The sequence below is a fragment of the Populus trichocarpa genome, chromosome 9 (assembly GCF_000002775.5).
Source record: "Populus trichocarpa isolate Nisqually-1 chromosome 9, P.trichocarpa_v4.1, whole genome shotgun sequence".
Taxonomy (NCBI): Eukaryota; Viridiplantae; Streptophyta; class Magnoliopsida; order Malpighiales; family Salicaceae; genus Populus; species Populus trichocarpa.
The window spans coordinates 6,231,399-6,252,181 of record NC_037293.2 but is presented as its reverse complement, the minus strand read 5'-3'; the positions used below and the strand labels follow the sequence as shown (position 1 = coordinate 6,252,181).

Below are 20,783 nucleotides of genomic sequence, written 5' to 3'. Positions count from 1 at the left end.
TGAGAATCCAAAATCTAGACCGAATAAATATATAATAATATTAATTAATTCAGATACAACTACAAAAATCTCAATTAATACACCTTGTGAATTAAAAAAAAGGAGTTTAGGAAATAAGTAGCTAATGTTTTGTAAGTGATTTTACATTCTGTCCAGTACTTTCCATGCAGTAGACACTCTAGCTAGCTGGTATAAAATGCTTCGAAATTGAAACGCTTAAGAAAAAAGAAGATATCCGGGCCGGGCTACAATGTATTGACAGTGTCCAAATCATGGATATATATTTTATTTATTAAAATTTGTTGATCTTTCCTTTATCTGTTCCAATTATAAATTCATCATTTGTTAATTAGTTACCTAATCACACACACAAAATTAAAGCAGGTATACAAATTATGTTCGGTAACATATCACCTCGATCATCGCCATGCGTGTGGATGTTGGGTGAACAAGCATCAAACATGTACGAGGGTAGACTAATACTTTCTTACTAACTAACTTAATAGCCATTTTGATTTTCTTCAGAGCTAGAAAAGAATTGTGAATTAAAAAAAGTCGGCTACCAGCCCAACAATCCTTTCGTCTCAATCTCTTGCATCTCTGTCCATACCTCTCTGAGTCATAAAATATTTTCTTTGAGCAGCCATTGTTTCTTCGAAGTCTTCACCTCCTTTTCTTCTCTCTCTCTCTCTCTTTGAAAAGCAAGTCCACTTTTGTCCATCCGTGTATCTTCTATATATATGCACACCTCACGACAAATAATTTTAACATCCATACCTCCGATTATTCTAGCTAACAAGTAGCAACTTTACCAGATCTTTCAATATTTGTCTGCCTTTGCTCTCCTTGAAAAGTGAAAGTAGACAAAATGCATCCACAATACCCACCAAGACATTTGCTCCTGCTTCTCATCCTTTTGCCCTCCTTTGTCTCTTGTTTTAGCAGTACTTACCAAGAGAGCCCGGTTGCCAATGTACTTGAGCATACCCATAGCTATGATGATTCGAGAGATTATCGTCCATATTTTAGCACCATTGATAGAAAAGACAACGATTTGAAGCATATATTTCCACGTTTACTCAATTTTGAGGCCAAAGTTGTAGCCAGACTTGATCAAGCAAGCGCTCCTGTGAGTTCAGCAAAGGTGGTGAATGTGGACGATTTTGGAGCTAAAGCTGATGGAACAGATGATAGTCAGGTATAACTAATTTGATGAAAATGAAATATAATATTATTAATTGTATTTATATTGTTATTAAATCTTAATCTTTTGTTACGGCTGCAATGCTGGGGATTTATTGTTGGCACTTTGTTAGGCATTTAAGAAAGCGTGGGAGGAGGCTTGCTCTTCTAAAGGAAGTGCCATTATCGTGATCCCTAAGAACAAAATCTATTATCTCAAGCCAGTGACATTTTCAGGCCCTTGTGAATCTGATCTTGTGTTCAAGGTGAGTTCAAGCATGCATGCACAGTATTTCTATATGAATATGATGTATATAATTAGCAATTAAATAACCAGAAAAGAATCACGGAAATTCTATAAATAGATAATGGCACTTGCAGTAAATAGCAACTTAAATAATGGCATTTGTGTTTGTATTGATCCTCCATGGCGTATCCTAAAGCAGAGCTAGAGTTTTACCACTGGAAAGCTGCTCGACAAAAATCATCTAAAGACACAAAAAGTTGCAGCTTAGGGACTAAAAAGTAAATCTTTTTAATCAAAGGGGACCATTATATCTAAATGGATTTGGATCATCATTCATATTTGAATAGAAATGTTAAGACTTTTGTGCAAATCAATCGAACTTTTGGACTACTTTTTTTTTTATCTACATGCATTTTTTTCAATATATAAGCACAAACATCATGAAATTTAATTTAGTCCCTGTAATCACGGATGTTGAAATATTGTAATTGATTAATAAAAAAATGATATTAGCCGCTTTTGCTTTTTCTTAACACACCAGATTTTTGGGACAATCAAAGCGTCTGCTAAAGTAAGCGACTATGAGAATGATAGAAGACATTGGCTCGTATTCGAAAATGTACAAAATTTCAGAGTTAGAGGTGGTGGCACTATCGATGGCAATGGGAAAATATGGTGGGAAAATTCTTGCAAAATCAACAAAAGCCAGGTATATTTAAATATTAAATCTTCCCATTTGATCTTGCAATCAATTTGGTACCACTATGTATTTTAAAAAAACCTAATCACGGTCTCTTCTTCTCTTCCTTTGTTTTCCTTTTTTGCAGCCTTGCCAACATGCACCAACTGTAAGTTCATGGTCCTATCGATCACCTTGTTATTAGCCCATAAATTAACTCCTGAAACCTGGAGATTAACGAGGTATTTCAGTTTTCTCTTTTACGTTTTGTTCTTAAGAATCTATATATTTGTTTCACAGGCCGTCACCTTCTTGGAATGCAAGAGTTTGATAGTAGCCAACCTGAGGTTCCAAAATGCACAGCAAATGCATCTTTCGTTCCAAAATTGTGTTAATGTCAGAGCTTTGAATCTCATGGTAATTGCACCGGGGACGAGCCCGAACACCGATGGCATCCATGTCACCGGCACCCAAAACATCAGGATAAGAAATTGTGTCATAAGGACAGGTAAACATACCACTTTGGATAAACACGAGCTTGATAGCCACAAAAGCAAATGATATAGCAACATATTTTATAAAATTAAATTTCAATTTGAATCCTTTACCGAAACTTATTGTCTAATAAACTGATATTTATGTTTTGAAGGTGATGATTGTATTTCAATAGTGAGCGGGTCTAAGAATGTAGAAGCCACTGACATAACCTGCGGACCAGGTCATGGAATAAGGTCTCCATCTCAACTGCTAATAGACTTTTTTTTACCTAATTATTAACCAAGTTCAACCAATGCAATCTGACTTTTAAGGTGTACAAGAGTCTTCTTACATGATTTTTCTTCCTAAATCTAAGGCTTGCTTTGTGGGCTATTTTGCAGTATTGGTAGCCTGGGAGCAGATAATTCAGGGGCCGAAGTTTCAAACGTGTTTGTTAATAGAGCAACAATTTCAGGAACCACCAACGGAGTCAGAATCAAGACTTGGCAGGTAATTAGAGTCATTCTCATCATCTTTTATGGGGCATATGCACTTTACAGCTTCAGGGTCATATGCACTACAAAAGATGAATCATCTATAGTATTAATACCACACAGTGTGTGTCTATATATATATATATATATATATTTGTGGAGGCAATTCAGTATGCTGAATTATGTTAAGCACGAGCATGTATGAAACAATCAGTACTTAAGCTTGAAATGGGGGCAAAGTCAGCAATCCTGACCTCGTAGAATTTTGGGCCTAGAGCACTGAGAAACATGGACGTGCACAAGATTAATATGCTGATTTCTGAATTAGACGTAGGAGCCCACAATAAGGCTACCTAAAGAAAGAAATCTGTTGTAACCAAAACAAAAAACAACGAAATTAAATTTGTGAAAAGCAACATCTTTGACCCGCTGGTCGTGGATACGATGGCATATTTTTCTACTTTCCTTTTGAAACAGTAGGAACAATACTTAGGATTCATGATAATTGACCACATCCTTCAATAGTGGAATCTTTACTAATTTTGATTAAATGACTGATTGACATTTAGAATTTATAAACAATGCAGTCAATGCAATGACACTAGTTCCAAAATAACTTCTTGTACTTGACAGAGGAGGCAGTACTAGATGGTTGATATAAATTTCTGGTGTTATAAGCAAATGATTAGTATATAAGGGTGTGTTTTTCGTGGGCTGTCTGCTAAATGATTATGTTACTGCAGACGAATTAATGATATTATGTTCATATTTCTTGGGAATTGCAGGGAGGTTCTGGATATGCCAGGAACATAGTATTTCAAAATGTGGTCATGCGTAATGTGACAAATCCCATAATTATCAATCAAAACTACTGTGATCAAGACAGTCCATGCGAAGAACAGGTAATGCACATTTGACCCCATCACCTTTAAATACGATCATCCCTTGAGTAGCACTAATGAAGATTTCAATAATCTAAAGAACACAAGTCATAAACCATTCTTCTCCTATATTGGCAGACCTCGGCTGTGCAAATAAGCAATGTGATGTACAAGAACATCAAGGGAACTAGTGCTTCGGATGTAGCTGTTAAATTTGATTGCAGCAAGAACATCCCTTGTCGAGGGATTTTGTTGCAGGATGTAAATATAGCACTCGAAGAAAACGGGAAGCCCGAAGCTTCATGCGCGAATGTTAATTTAAGAAAGAGAGGGGACGTTTTTCCACAGTGCTCGTAACTCGTAAGATAGGAAGATGGATCTTTCTTGTATTAATACATGCTAGCTGATCTTAGAGATTCCAATAATTTATCATTTATTTTTCATTCTAGAAACAGTAATAAATAAAAAATGTGTTTATTTTATTTATAATTATATTCTCTGTAATTTAGGTCTCAAAAAGCAGAAAAAAGTATTTTTTTTTTCAGTGACAGTCGTGTCAAAACATACTTAAATGAAGTCTACGATAAAAGATAACAAGCATGCTCAGGCCACATGTTAGGCATTATTTAAGTAAAATTATTATATAATATTTTTTATTGAATATATTAAAAATAATAAAAATTAAATATTTAAAAGAAAAGCAATGATAATGATTATCTATATTATATAAATATTATTTTATATGACAATACTTTTAAGTGTTCACAGAAAATTAATTTAGAATATTAAATGACTCTTCATAAGTGTTCTAAGAGAACCCATAAACCATAACCTTTTTTTAATATCAACAGAACCCCTTTTTTAAAATAAAATTAATTTAATTTTTTTTAAATAATACTTTTAAAATATAAAAACAAACAATAATATATCAATAAATCCAACCAGGATCTTTCAAGAAGAATACAATATTTAAAATATTAATTTCTTAATATCATGCACGGCCGATTGGTTGACCACGGAGCATGTATATTAAGTAACCCACCCATATGGCTAATATAAAAGTTTTGGGCAAACATAAATATATACATTAATCAAATGACATCGGGTATTATCAAGTTTACAATATTTAAACTGCATCTTCTTTTATTAATTTTATTATTAATCTATTTTGATTTTTCAATTTAAAGTTTTTATTAGAATCAGTTAAATAAATATTATTTGTTTACAAAATAATATCATCTTTTATATAAAAAATAATATAATTTGGATGAAAATATATATGAACGTAAAGCCTTAAAAGGGATGAAAATCTTTAATTGAGAATTTTTAAAAGTTTAAGGGTAAATTTGATATTAAGAATTATGTGGTGGTAGGTGGTATTTTTAAGGTTTATCTAATTATTATTTTTATGGCTACTTTCTTTAGAAATTAGATTCTATCAGTAGATAGATAGAGGTTGAACTTCAGCAAATTTCTTAATAAATTGTATTTTTTTTTTAATTTATAACTTCTTCTTTTTCTTAATCAAGCGTTTCTACTGGCTATTTCATAAATGAAATCGAATTGACCTAGTTATTTTCTTAAAACTAGAGAATTTGTATCTTTATTATGATGATCCATAAAATCCAAGTAACTAGGTATCAGGTTTATGTCTTGGATGATCGACTAATCTCGTGATTCTAACAATTTGATATATTCTTATTGATTATGATGACTGGTAACTGGTACATGTAAAAGATCATTTTTAATAGTTGGTACATGCAATCCCTTTTACCTGAAATTTGAGGATGCCTTTTCCAACTTCACTCTTAGTTAAGCTCCATTTATTTTCCTCATTTTGACTGAGGAGGAGAGACAATTTATGGAGACTTATGTTGGTGGAAGGTCATTCCTTAAGGAGATTGGCCTAGAGGTGGTGAGACAGTTGAAGATGATTCTCATAATTCCTTTAGACATTTCAATGATATATGATGATAACTATAACCGTTATTTGGCCTTGATTGGACAAATGACCTTTAATGTAAGGAGCTTTCTCGTCTAACCTTTTAGTTTGGTTTTATGGCCATTATTTTTTTAAAATATTTTTTTTTGTTGACTTTCATGATGTGCGTCCATTTCAAGAAGCGTTGGATGTCCAAGAGGAACCAAGTAATGGAGGCCATTGCCAAACATAGAGTAGATCAAGTTGCCTTCCAACAGCTAAGAGTGGAGAAATTTTTTATGGAGGCCAAACTAAGGAGACTCAAAGTGGCCCATGCATCGCAAAAGGAACAGATGCAAGGCGTTGTTCTTCAGTTGAGCTCCACTGAAAAACAACTTCAGATCATTTTAATTAGGTGGATATCCTGAAATAAAAGATTCTTAAGACGGTACAAGAGATGAGATTTTTACTGCTAGGAAAGAAGCCCAAAGTTCCTGGGGTTGCTGGAGGCATTGAGGAACTCTCTTGGGGAGTTCCAATAATTTTTTTAGAAAAATGAGTATCATTAACCTTAACATTTTATATTAACAGTAACGAGAAAAAAAACAAGTGAAGTCTTGTGATCCAATATGAGGCAAAGAAAGATCATCAGTTCCATATCCATTTAGGCCTAGCAAGATGCTGAGCCAACGAATGTCAGGTCTGGTAGCTTGTCAAACCTACATGTACTTGGACTCTGCATGTAGTTGAGCCTAAAAACAGGAGGTCATCATCTTATTTCTTACCCTTTTAAACATGTATTTTAGATAAAATTAACATGTAAAACACACTAATTCATCACTTTCTTTTTTATTTTGCAATAAGGAATTTGAAATATTCAAATGAGAGGAAACAAAGTTCAAATGAAATTAAAATTTATATTTAGACCTGGATGCATATATGGGCGGTAACATTTTTGCAATTCTCGTTAAGTTTCTAAAATTAACCAATTGTGAAAAATGTAAATACAGTTACATCGCTCTTTTCATAAATATCCTTCGTCTACATCAAGATGAAGGAGGAGGATTATATAACAAGTACGATATGAATAGAAAGAAAGAACTTCTCCTATAGTTTATCATTTGTATTTTTCTTGAGTATTAGAAAGTGATTGATATTGTGTTTAAAACACTGATTGTTAAAATTTTAATTTTTTTTACTTGTAATTAATTTTTTTAGTATTTTTATATATAATGATATTAAAAATTAATTTTTTTAAAAAACAAAAATATTATTTTAAAAATAAATACTTTAAAAAACAATATGTGCTATAAATAGAAAGTCCATCCATCCATCCAATTAGTGAGAAGAGATAGTACTTCTAGGCGCTGCGTACGTAAATGATAAACGCATGTGAAAACTGAAAGAAGACGATAAGGTGTCAGAACTCCAATTATCAAAGCCGTGGTTGCAGGGGCGGAGACAGGGTCACTGGGGCCCGGTAAAAAGTTCTCTCTCTCTCTCTATATATATATATATATATTATATGTGTGGTCTTAAAGAAAAAGGATTTTCTCTTTTAAAAAAAATATTTTAGCTCAAGCTCTAGATCTCCTCTCTTACGTGGTTATATGATCTTAGGTGATAGACATATATGTATAATAATTTTTCACAAGATACAATATTTTGTTTACCTTATCTACCGGTAACATAGTAGAATAAGAGTAGCTTTTGTTTTTTTGATGTGTTTTAAAAATATATTTATTTTAAAAAATTATTTAAAAAATATTTTTTTATTATTTTGATATATTGATGTGAAAAATAAAAAATAATTTTAATTAATTTTCAAATTAAAAATTACATCACAATATGAACAGACACAGTAAGTTTACCTATCAAATTCTCCCTTCTATAGTTACTCTAAAGCGAATAAGCCAACAAATGGGAATTTCATAGTTAGTTTAATGATCTGACAGTGAACTAATTACTTAGGGGTTTCTGTGATGAATTTGAAAATCCTATTAAATCGAGAAAAATAAGGAAAGGAATCAAATAAAACCACTCATTGCACAAACATCCTGTTAATGAAGACTGAATTCTCCAATTTAAAACTTGTAAACCAATGTCTAAGTTATAACGTGTATGGATTGCATGTTTGGAGTATATTTGGTATTGTAATAATAGTTGTTTTTTAAAATATTTTTTATTTAAAAATATATTAAAATAATTTTTATTTTTTAAAATTTATTTTTGATATTAACATATTAAAACAATTTACAAACATTTACTAGTATCCCATGCCATATCATTTCAAGACTGAAAAGTGAAAACTCCGATCTGAAAATAACCATTTGACTTTCATTTTTTAGTCAAAGACAAAAACTGATATTTCAGCGTATAGACTTTTCCCATTTCCCACTAATTTCTTGATCTCCTATATACATGAATTAGATTGGTGGCACGTAACACGCCACGGCCGAACCAATTTTTTTAACCACGGAAAACAATATTTAGTTAATGAAAGCATTTTTTTAAAAGTAAAATAAATTTGAGAATTGGATTAAACCTCTATTAATTTAATAATATAATAAAAAATAGACAATAATAAAAATGAATTAATTAAAAAAAATATTGGGTCAGGTTAAAAGCAGGGTTAATACGCCAAACATGTTACCTGATATATGAAAACAAGATAACTCCATAGAAGGATGGAATTAGAAGAAATCAATTGTAAAAAAAAAATGAAAAAAAGATCTAAACTAACCCGGTCTAATCTTTCAAACTTGTGACCCGAAAGATTAACAAAATCTAGATCAATAAAATATTAAGAGATGAAATCGAAAAAGAAAATTCTAATAAAAAAGAATTAAAAACAAAATCTAGATCAATAAAATATATATATATATATTATATGTGTGGTCTTAAAAAAAAAAAATTATTTTAGCTCTAACTCTAGCTCTCCTCTCTTACATAACCATATGACCTTAGGTGTAAGAATAGCTTTTGTTTTTCGATGTTTTTTAAAAATGTATTTATTTTAAAAAAATATTTAAAAAATATTTTTTTATTATTTTGATATATTGATGTGAAAAATAAAAAATAAAAAAATAATTTTAATTAATTTTCAAATTAAAAATTACATCACAATATGAACAGACACAGTAAGTTTACCTATCAAATTCTCCCTTCTATAGTTACTCTAAAGCGAATAAGCCAACAAATGGGAATTTCATAGTTTAATGATCTGACAATGAACTAATTACTTAGGGGTTTCTGTGATGAATTTGAAAATCCTATTAAATCGAGAAAAATAAGGAAAGGAATCAAATTTATCTTAAAAAAAATAAGAAAAGAAACGTTGGACACTACTGATGAAAGTCAACGTGCCGTTTGAGCTATGAACAGAGTGGATTATCACTTACTTAAATTGTTGTGATCAGGAATATGATAGTGATTAACTTTTAAAGTGTTTTTTTAAATATATTAAAATAATTTTATTTTTTAAAAATTATTTTTGATATTAAAACATCAAAATGACTCAAAAACATAAAAAAATATTAATTTAAAGTAAATAAAAAATTTAAAATTTTTTTAAAAGTATTTTTGAAATACAAAAATAAATAAGAAAAATACAAACTTTTTTTTTTTTCTCATGTGCTTACGAAGAATAGTAATTGTTATGGGGTGGGGATAGAGAGAAGGACAGCAAAATGATAAAGATGGGGCACAGAGGTCGAAAGAGCACTGGCATGGTCCGTGTAGATATACTTTGTCTAAAATTCCATGAAAGATTCCTTAACAGTTATAGTTGGGAAAGAAAATTAACTGCAACGGATGGGGAAGATGAAAGGAGAGATGGAGATGGGCTTTCTCCAACCGAGTAGAAATGATTTATTTTCATATTTTAAAAATAATTTTGATAAAAATTATTATTTATTATTTTAATATTTTAAAATTATTTTAATAGGTTATGTTAAAAATAATTTTTAAAAAATAAAAAAATTTATTTTAATATATTTTTAAGTAAAAAACATTTTTTTAAAAAAATATAACGCTTACAAACACGACGGCCAAAAGGAGAGGTTGGGGTCCTAGAGGGGGTGAAGTTGTGGAGATTCAAAAGCAAAGTGTCCCTTCTGCTTCCCTCGCACATACAATATCCTCCTTCGTAATCTCTTCTGCGTTCTTTCTTTACTTTTCTTTTCCTCTCTCCCCCATATCACCTTTCTCTTTATATTATTCTTCTTTGGAGAATGGAAGGAGAAGAAGGGATATCTGCAAGAAGTGAAAAAAAAGGAAGGTTCAAAAGGATTTGTGTCTTTTGTGGTAGTAGAGCTGGATACAAGTCTTCATTTAGTGATGCTTCTCTTGAGCTTGGTAAACAGCTGGTAATATATATAATTATCAAGTCATAATTACAAATCAAAGAATTGCATACAGGCTCTCTGTTTGTAAGGAACACACATATTCTATGTCAGGAGGTTTTGTATGTTGCTTACCAGATGTTTTTCCTTGTAATAATTGCCAGGTTAGGAGAAAGATTGATTTAGTCTATGGTGGGGGGAGTGCAGGTCTTATGGGTTTGATCTCACGAACCGTGTTCAATGGAGGCTGCCATGTTCTTGGGTACTCCATATTTATCACTAACTTTTAATTTCTTTACTTTTAATATTCGCTCTTCTTTTGGCCGTTGCCAGAAAACATAACATGCTTGTTCATTTTTGTTTATATAGAGTGATTCCTAAGGCTCTAATGTCTCATGAGGTATGCTGTTCAATCCCTATTATTTCATGCTTTTGTACCGTCTAACATCTTCTTGCATCTTAATGGAGTTAAAGCTCTACTTGCCAGATATCAGGAGAAGCCGTTGGAGAAGTGAAAACTGTTGCAGACATGCACCAAAGAAAGGCAGAAATGGCAAAACATGCCGATGCCTTCATTGCCCTTCCTGGTACATGTATTCTCATTCAAAGCAACTACTCATGCATAAAATATACATGCATGCACACACACACACACACCACACACCACACACGCATATGTTGAATCAAGTTTTCGTGTAATCTTTTCATTAGGCGGTTATGGAACCATGGAAGAGCTGTTAGAGATAATCAGCTGGTCTCAGCTTGGAATTCATGAAAAACCAGTAAGATCAAATGGTCTTTGTAGATTCTATATACCTTCCATCAATATTTTTACAATTTAGAATATACTTTTTGATAGGTACTGTGTTTCTTCTTTCATTTTCACTTTTCTATACCAGGTGGGACTGTTAAATGTGGATGGATATTATAACAGCTTGCTTGCCTTATTTGACAAGGGAGTTGAAGAAGGCTTCATAAATGATACCGCAAGGCACATAGTGGTTATAGCAGAAACAGCAGCTGAACTTATCAAGAAAATGGAGGTATAAAAGGGAAGTAGTCGATCCTCAGTTTCTTTTATGTATATCATGTAAAATATAGGTTTGGGTTTGAGCGTGTATTAGCATAATTAATGCAAGTATTGGAGTTGGTTGCTGAATTATTTTAGGGGATGACAGGGCAAGGTTTCAGATAGAAGCAGGGAATGATTTGTTATTGTTTTGATTGCTATGTCGCAGGAGTACGCACCTGTCCATGACAAGGTTGCACCCAGACAAAGTTGGGAAGTGGACCAATTACCAGAGCCTACTGCAAGTGGGAACCTCTAGGATCCAAGATCTTAATGATCCGTTTGTGTATAAAAAGAAAAGAAAAGATAAATGTGTTGGTGCAGTCCCATTTTAATCAAAAAAAGAAAAGAAAAGGACAGCAAGATAACAAATCCCTCTTCAGTGGGGAAGTCTAAAGATCGATCCCATATCTTAATCACCCATCCATCTGTATATTTATAATGACATGTATGTTCCAGTTCTCTTTAAACCAATTGAATAATAAGAGATTCTCGAGTACTTTCTTCACCTTTCTGTCATATTCTGGCCATTGACCATGTCAAAAAAGCATACAGTCTGTGACTCGGGATCACAAGGTGTGGTGGGGAGAGGGCAGAGAAACTACTGAGAGGGGTTGAATGATAGATTGTTGTTCTTTGTGGGGATTACTTTTCTTAGGGGATGGGATAGGAAGAGGCAACAGGACTTTAATTTGTCCACTTGCTTTTGGACCCAAATTGTTTTTTAGCTTCTGATGCGTGGCTTGGAGCCATCAATTTTGGCTGGATTGCCACCAGGTCTGAATGCATTGGGTCCCAAAGCATAGTTGACAGCTTTGTAGCTTAGTCCCTTTTCAACTCCTATTTTGATAACCACCAAATTATAAATAGAAGTGCAGTGTAGGGTTTTTCTCTGGTGCAGAGCTCAGTGAAGAAACTGGCAAAAAAAAAGAAAAACCAACACGTGAAGCTAGGATGATAGGCAACAGGAGTAACCAGATGGATGGCATAGCCATGACTTTGGTTCCCAAATCTTTATTTTTCTTATTTATAGATTGTTTGGCGCTTTCTCAGCTTTTGTAGAGATACCAAAAGACATTGTCGTTGGGATGTCTTTTCCAGAACGAAACATTAAAATATCATCAAGTGGTTTTGGAATTTTGAACAAAAGTCTAAAAATAGTGATCGGGTGTTGCAGACATCTATCTACTCATGGAGTTGTGACATGATCAAATGTTTGAAATAAGAGGTTGTGGGAATTAAACCCGTTGAACCGCATGTTCTAACCAGGTGATTTAAGAATCCAGTTCAGCCCAGCCATCTAGTTGGTGGCAGCAGGAAACAAGGTTGTTAATTCCGTTTCGGTAAATGTTTTGTTTTTTTAATTGAAATGAAATATTTTAGTTTTGGAGTGTTTCGGTATATCGTTTATATATATATATATTCAACAAATATAATTCAAATTCAAGATAAATTAATTATAAATTATGCAATACCAACACAATGTCTATCAAATATAATTTTAAAATTTAAAATATTTCTAAATAGTCAAGATTAAATAGATCTTTAACTTAAAGTAATTCAACTTAAACAAAATATCAAAATATTATGAAATTAAAATGTTTTAACACAAATATTTTAAATATAAAACTAGGTCAATGCTATCAAGACTAATGAGATCTAAAGTATCCCTTGGTTTGGTCAAATTCCTACAAAGTATAAACTTGAAAAAAACAACATGAATATAAACCATATATATTAGTGATAAATTTAATTTTAAAAAATTAATTTCATTGTTAATGAAAATATTAATAATAATTTTTAATATTATTATTAATATCATTGTTATTGAAAATAGTAATAAAAAAGAGCTATTTATACTTGGATAGTTTAATTAATTAAATTATGAATTTCAAGATTCGTAAAATTAATCGAGATACGCATTAAAAAAAACAAAATCCAGTTCAGCCCTACTTTTAACAAAGTACCTTGCTCTTAACACAATGCCACTCAAGGAATTCAATGTTCCTTTTCCTGTAGACATTTACCATTGGCATGGGGATTCGCACCATGCCAAAAAAAAAAAATTTAGTTTTTTTTTTTTAACGTTAATTTTTTTTATTCAATCCTTCCTTCCGTATTGGATTGTTTGTATTGACAATTTATCTCTATAAACTCTTTTAAGGGTTCTCGAAGTCTAAGAAACACATTTTGCTTTACATAAAAATGTTTAAATTTTTTAATATCACAAAATTAAAACAAAAAAGGACTAAATTGACATTGGGTAAAGAAACCTGGATTAATTTTGGGTTTAGAAAACTATTGCATGATTTATTTACCACTCCTTGACGGCTGGTTTCTGAAAAATTAGATGCGCGTCATCTATTTTTATTTAAAAAAAAAAAAAGAATAAACAATATATCATCTGTTATTTAGGTCATTTTCAAAAAATAACACGCATGGCTTTTCCTTTTATGGGCCAAGTGTTGGGCCACCCAACTGGCTCTTTCTAATAACTTTATTTATTTTTTAATTAAATTGAGCTTAACTAAACAAGATTAGTTAAATAAATAAATGTGTTGGATGCCCAACCCAATGAGTATTTTATTTTGATTGAGGTTAATTAAAATAAATAAATTTCAATATTTTTTAAAATCTTTTTGAATGAAGTCCTGAATGATTTTGATTTTATTTAGTATGCATTCTTTTTCTGCAACCCTATTTAATGTTTTTTTTTGTTTAATTTTATTCAATTATTTCAATTATTTTTTTAACGTATTTATATTTATTATCATTTAATTAAATAAAAGTTTGTTTCTAAATTTTTATATAAAAGTGCAATGTTTGGTCATAGCAATTTAAATTGTCAACCTTTCAAAGCAACTGTTTTCAAAGCAATTGTTTAAAAGTATGATAGTTTTTGTTTTTTTATATGTTTCACTTAAAAAAAACATTAAATTAATGTTTTTTTAGTGTATTTTGATAATTTTAATGTGCTAATATTAAAAATAAAATAAAATTTATTTTAATGTATTTTCAAGTAAAAAACACTTTTGAAAAGGATTATGCACCACAATACTAAACATACATGGGAATTTCACCCGAACCCAAATGATATCGACCAAATAGATAGAAATTCTCTAGACCTGATCAAGTTCATGTAAAACTCTAAAGCAAAAGATCGGTTTTTAGGTTGGGTATAGATATTGATCCACCCGACTCAAAATAAACAAATAACCTTAAAGTTTGAAAAAATTATATTTATATCAAGCTAATTATTTATCAAATAGTTACGAATTATAACATTCAAGTTCATGTAAGATTTAGATTTGAGTCATGAGTACCCGAAATCTGATTGGATTAGACTGATATATTAAAAATTCATATCTAATCACGTTAGTTATTTTGGATTTATATTTGGAAATGAATAATACAAAACCTGATCCATGGATACAGTATCCATGGCCATCACTAGTGTTTCTACTTTCTACCATTAGTTTCACCTATAAGCGTAACATTTATTTCTTTATAGAATTTCAAGTGATGTTTACTCAAGTTACCAAGTGGCAGCAAAATTTTAGTTAAAAATAAATTACGAAACTATGAGCGAATGTTACAAAATAAGCAAATGGGCTGTTCCATGAAAACTATAAATCCATAAACTCATCAGTTTAGCATGAGCATCAGCGGATCTCAGAGGGTTCCTTTAAACTTGACAAGAACTCAGGTTAGGTCTCGGACTCGATAGGAATAGGAAACATCGTAGGTTTCAGAAAAATAAAATCCGGGACTATTTATAATAACCCAGAAATTCAACCTCCAGGTTTTACTCGTCCAAGTTAATAAAACAAGGTCCTAAAACAGTCCACTTCGAGTTGAGGGTGAGCAGAAACATCGTCATATTTAGGGAAGATTATAGATCCTAAAGAGCAAGGACAAGAGTAGACTATAGATACTAAAGAGTAAGGACAAGAGTTTATTAAAAAGTAGTAGGTGTGGCAATCTAATCAAATTCTCAATCATTTGAATTTGGTATGATTATTATCATCAATGGAGGAGTTCCTTGACTTTTTCCTTTATAGTCGTCCACATGCCGATGCTCAGCTAAAATGATCTGTTGGTGGAAGGATTAATAAACCTACCACTGTATTAATAAACATAGGATTAGGCTTTATTAAGAAAGGAAAATTAAAATCCTGTAACTTGGGCACCTAGCTTAGACAAAGAAGAAGAACCGGGAGCAGAGCTGGTTACTAATGCATACAGTGGAACTATGGTGCTGTGCTGATACCAATGATTGAACTCTGGTTGCTTGGATTTGGAATTGAACACCAGACCACATGACCCAGGAAACATAGGTCAACAGAACTATGGTGAGAAGAAAGTGTGAGTGGGTGCATACACGGATGAGTGAACAGAGTTTTCAGTCTTCCCATTCAATTCCTTAAGTTTGCCCCTATTAATGTAATATCTGAAATAATAATATAATATAGCTCTTGTTGGTCATTTCAGAAATGTCAAGAAGTACACGTTGTTTTAAATCTAATCCCACGTAAAAGATTACCTACTTGCTGACAAATAACAGCTACCAGACTTCTGTAAAGACGACACTGTAAACAAGAAATGTTTTAAGGTTAAATGGAATCCTGTTGAATCATACGATCCATGAAATGTCCAAAAATGAAGAAAAACTACAAACACAGACAATATTATTTGGCATTTCTTCCAAGTTGATAATCCTACTAGTCTATTGTTCAGTGCCATCCTAGCCATCTACCATAATACAAGTAGGAATAGAAAAAACATTTAGCAACTCACACATATTAAACGGGTCAAAAGCATTTCCGATGGACAATGGATGGTCCAGTTTCATCGTAATCTCCCTTGGTAACATGCTGATTCTGAGGGAACACAACTTTGGCTAGTATGGCACCTCCCACCCATGCAGAGTACTCTGTCAACTTATCGGGCATATATTCTGGAGGCTGTAGTGAACACAAATACAAATTTTGAAATGTGCTATATAAGAGACTGTACCAAAAGAACATAAAGCACAAAGGAAAAGGAAAACCATGTCCACTACTTCCAGGAGGAGAAAACTGTCAACTATCACTATCACTCGTAAACAGGTGTGTGAAAAAATATATGGGAATTAGAAGAAAAAAAATGTTAGACATAGTCTATGATGACAAACTTATAAAGCAAATGTCTTGAAACTATATATAAGATAGAATATAGTTTACCATTTAATGAACTTTTAACCTGTAACGTAGTCTTGTTTCATTTATTCCTTCTAGAAATACTGGTAATATTAGCATGGAGGATATTGAACTAAAAGTAACAAAAGCATTAAATCTATCTAAACATTGTAGAAAGGGTGATTTCATTTATAATCTATGATATTTTAAATCAAAAGAATCCCTCTATAAAACCTCTAATGTTCAAACAAGTATACTTCTAAAAAGAATTTGATACACTGACAATTTTTTAAAATATGTTTCCTTATGAAATCTTCACAAAGAAAATCTACAATGGGACAACGTGCAGCTTCCTCACATAAACACGAAAGCATTATGTGCCGAACTGCGGACAGAACATGTGAGTTAGAAAAATCCTAAACATCTGAGGATTGTTATGCACCGGCAAGCAGGAAAGAAGCAAAGTGCTCCCATTGCTGCCTCGCTCATGTCAATCCCACCACCAATCAGCATCCTCACATCACAGGGCCAACATAAGGATAATTACGGTAAAACATGCACACAATAAACATGAAACCCCAAAAATTCAGGAAAAATACATAAATAAAAGTCTATCTGATCACTTACCTTTACAAGTGAAGGACGAATAGCTGATGAGCACAGGCTTGCTTCTTTCTGAAACCTATCTTCAAAACCTGCAGAGGGCATCAGTATAACAATTTTTTAGCTGTCCCAAGCAACAAATTCCTTCTGATCAAGAAGGGAATGCAGCAGCAAAAGGGCATCATGTTTAAACTACTGTACATAGATTTCAATTAAAAATAAATAAACTCACCAGGCATAGAAGTTATGCCACCACAAAGTACAGTATTTTCCAGCAGTTGGCGGTGGTTCTCTGAAGAAACAGTTGAAATACTACGTACAAGCTGCTCAACTATTCCAAGTGCCTCTATACCCAGTATAGATGGTTGAAATAATGCCTCACCAATTGTATATTTTTCTCTTCTAATTCTAATCACCTAACAAACATTCACAGCAGTTTTGAATTCCTATATTTCATATCAAGCGTCAATCAGGAATATGCTAATACTAGATTAACAAAAGCAATCCTAGGCTAGAAAATTATTTTTCGGCACAAAAGGAGAATCTCCCCTTGCAGTCACTTGTCAGACACGTTCCAATCTCATTTTTCACCCAAAATAGTTCCAAGAGTTTTACATAATCAAGGTACTGTATTATCACATAATTTACATTCAATCTTAGCACCAGAAAGCAATCTTTTGAGGCCTGCTCCTGATGGTACCAGCCACATGGATCAAGAGACCATGAAACCGCATGAAATTGGGACTCTGTCCAATTTTCCCATCAAAACAGATGTCAAAGAACCAGTTGGTTCAAACTAATTGCAGGTCAACTAGTGAACAGGGAAGAAAATGATATATCAACCCAGTCATTTGGGTGATGTTGAATTATAAAGACAGCCAGGGAAATAAAAGTTTGAACATGGATCAGGAGAGTGAAAGTGAGCCACTGAACGAATGGGCCATTATACTACGTGTTAGCTTAACTATTCCACATACTGCAGGCCTATTTGTTTTTGCGTTTCAAAAACGCTATTGAAAAATTTTGAATTTTTTTTTTTTTGCTTCAAATTAATAATTTTTGGTGTTTTCAGATCATTTTGATGTGCTGATGTCAAAAATAATTTTAAAAAAACAAAAAAACATTATGTTAATGTATTTCCAAGTGAAAAACACTTTGAAAAGCAACCGCAACCACACTATACATATACCATCCAAGGCATTAAACTTAAAAGAAAACTTTATCACATAAAAGTAGCTTACTATCATTATTAGATCCCTTAATTATTGCACAATTCTGACATCATAGCTTGAACACCCAGGTTGAACCTGATTGGACTAGGCTAGTTTTTAAAACAACACACAAAAACAAACCTGTCCATCAGGAAGGGTATGCTCCTCTGTATCACTTGACCTTTGAGTCTTCTCGTAAGCAAGCTCGTCTTCAGCACAACAGGAGTACTTTACTTTTAACATCTCAGCATCAGATGCATTGAGATTCACCAAAAGATTAGATTTACTCAGTTCTTGGGCAAGTAACTTCGTCAAATCAACACCACCAATTTCAAATCTTCTTGAAGCAATGTGCTGAACAGCACCTTCAAGTACTGGTGCAATATCTGGCAATACGAAAGAGAGAGAGAGAGAGAGAGAGAGATCACACCTCAGCCAGAAAACTAACCCAAACAAAGGTACTCACTACCCATTTAGTATTTGTTATGTCTTAAGCTAACTAAAGGACTACAAACTCATGTTCAAAAGCTATTTGAAATGGAAAATAAAGAAAGAAAATAGGTGATAATCAAGTGCGAACCACCAAGCAAATTAAGCTTTACAAAAACCTCCATCTCCAGTTTTCATCATCAAACGCTTACATTATGAGGGACAAGTTAAGTACCAGAAACACTCTTCATGCATAACAAGAAAATGAAATTTATGCACATCGATTGCAAGCAATGATTGAAAGTGAAGGTATCCAATGGAAAAAACCATTAGCTTAAACTTTAAAGAGATAGGTTTTACATACCAATCTTCCCATGACCGATATCAACGGTGCATCCAGAGATACGCCCAACTGCATAAAGAGACAACACCGCTTGCTCCGATGCATAAAACCCAGAAACATTAAATGTCTCAAACATCAATTGTACCAATTGTTCTCTAACAGCCTGTAATATAAAAATTCAATAAGGTTTTCACACTCTCTTACTAAATTCATGCTAACAAACAAAGAAATTAGGCAAGGAATGTCAAAGGAAGGTGTTAAATAACCTTGGGAGTGCAAAGCGGATCGGTAAACAAAACTTGGCCTTCATTTCCCTCTTCCCAACCAAGACTAGTGTATAAAACATAATGCAACAAATCTTCCATCGCATCCCAATCTCTTATATAACCTCGAACAACAGGATCGACAGTTACATCCTCAAATACGGATTCATTATTATCACCCGATGTTCCATCTTCCACCATTCGTTTCATTTGGCTCGGAATTATCTACTCAAACAATAAAATAATTTTAATACAAATTTAAAAAAGACTAATGGAAATGAAAACCCTAATAGAAATTAAAATTATAAAATTATAGTTAAAAAGAAGTGAAAAGGTAAAAATTAGAAGATAAATTGTTGTTGGCTGTGATTTTGTTAGGGAACCCTAAGGGAGGGGAGGGATGATTATTGTTACCATGGGCGGAGCTTGATCTGGAACTGCTGTGCCGGCTTTAAGGAGCTGAGTACCAGCGTCTATCACCGCCGCCTCCATTGCTAAGCGCCTCTCGAGTTGCTGCTGTTACTGGAGGGGAGAGCTTATATTTAGCTTCTTCTCTTTTCTCTTTATTAGCGGGTAGTCCAATTTGAAAACGCTGCTGGCTAATGCCAGTACGTGGTTGTGTTTGTTTTTCTCGGTGGTACTGTCTGTTTAAAAACAAAATTGTATTTTGTTTTTATTTTTATATATGTTATAATATCAAATAAAAATAATTATTTTAATATATTTAGCAGTGCTTTATTTTCTTTTTTATTTATTGTTTAAATCACAAAATCTTCCCAGGTTTGGAGTTCTTGTCAAATTTCCCCCCTCGTAAACTATAAATTTTGCTAGATCCCCCCTGAGGTTTCAGTTTAGCTTTCAGTTTAGTCCTTCGTTTGCCTCCGTGTTTAATGATATTTGAAGTTAATTGAGCAAATCTCCGGGATCTCAAGTGGGGCACAAAAGTTAGGGATCAATTTTAAAACTTTTATTAACTAGTTATATTAGCATGGGACTAGCAATAAATAATAAGAAAGTAATTACAAATTTAATGGAGAAAATGAAGGTTTATTTGCAACAAAGGTTTCTTTGTGATTTCATTTTCTACTTGATGAAAATTGGTCCATGGGAAAAAGATTGTTTCATGAAAACCAATTTTTCAAGTTTCTAAATATTCAGTAATCTTAAGAAAAATGATCATGAATAAAATACTTTCCAATTAAAAAAAAGTAATTTTTAAAGGAAATGCTTTGCTTTTATTTTCTCATTGAAACTTTTTTTTTTAAAAAAAAAACAAGGTAAAATGATTAAACACTTTTTGATTTTTTTCATTACTATTTATTTTATTTAAAATAACATATGAAATTAAAGTTTTTTTTTAAATTTTATTCCTTTTCAACCTTTTCATTTACTAGATATAGTCCCTGTTTTTTAATAAACTTAAAAACAAATATTAATATATTATTTTTCAATTTAATTTTCATT

The 20,783-nt window shown here is 32.2% G+C and overlaps 3 protein-coding genes across 5 annotated transcripts; 2 read left to right on the top strand and 1 right to left on the bottom strand.

The window, feature by feature from the left end:
* The first annotated feature begins 648 nt into the window (after positions 1-648).
* Positions 649-4,457, top strand: LOC7482285 (polygalacturonase QRT2). The gene is made up of 9 exons (XM_002313272.4): positions 649-1,198; positions 1,317-1,448; positions 1,971-2,138; positions 2,257-2,277; positions 2,409-2,616; positions 2,758-2,839; positions 2,987-3,095; positions 3,865-3,981; positions 4,099-4,457. The coding sequence occupies exons 1-9, from the start codon at positions 869-871 to the stop codon at positions 4,315-4,317; spliced, it is 1,386 nt and encodes a 461-aa protein (XP_002313308.4). The 5' UTR covers positions 649-868; the 3' UTR covers positions 4,318-4,457.
* Positions 4,458-9,902: 5,445 nt separating this feature from the next.
* On the top strand, positions 9,903-11,801 carry LOC7467335 (cytokinin riboside 5'-monophosphate phosphoribohydrolase LOG1). Of its 3 annotated transcripts, none has more exons than XM_052455852.1 (7): positions 9,903-10,237; positions 10,389-10,486; positions 10,594-10,624; positions 10,712-10,811; positions 10,936-11,006; positions 11,124-11,267; positions 11,463-11,801. In XM_052455852.1, exons 1-7 carry the CDS (start codon positions 10,220-10,222, stop codon positions 11,550-11,552), a joined length of 552 nt encoding a protein of 183 aa, XP_052311812.1. In that variant the 5' UTR covers positions 9,903-10,219; the 3' UTR covers positions 11,553-11,801. The 3 variants fall into 3 exon arrangements, with proteins under 3 accessions (XP_052311812.1, XP_052311813.1, XP_002313309.1); XM_052455853.1 differs by having other exon boundaries at positions 9,907-10,248; positions 10,712-10,863; positions 10,913-11,006; XM_002313273.3 differs by having other exon boundaries at positions 9,912-10,248.
* A 4,084-nt stretch (positions 11,802-15,885) lies between these two features.
* LOC7467336 (actin-related protein 7) lies at positions 15,886-19,956 on the bottom strand. The gene is made up of 7 exons (XM_006379031.3): positions 19,734-19,956; positions 19,323-19,544; positions 19,078-19,219; positions 18,426-18,670; positions 17,306-17,489; positions 17,098-17,165; positions 15,886-16,257 (listed from the first exon to the last, which is right to left on the bottom strand). Exons 1-7 carry the CDS (start codon positions 19,809-19,811, stop codon positions 16,105-16,107), a joined length of 1,092 nt encoding a protein of 363 aa, XP_006379093.2. The 5' UTR covers positions 19,812-19,956; the 3' UTR covers positions 15,886-16,104.
* Between the last annotated feature and the right edge of the window lie 827 nt (positions 19,957-20,783).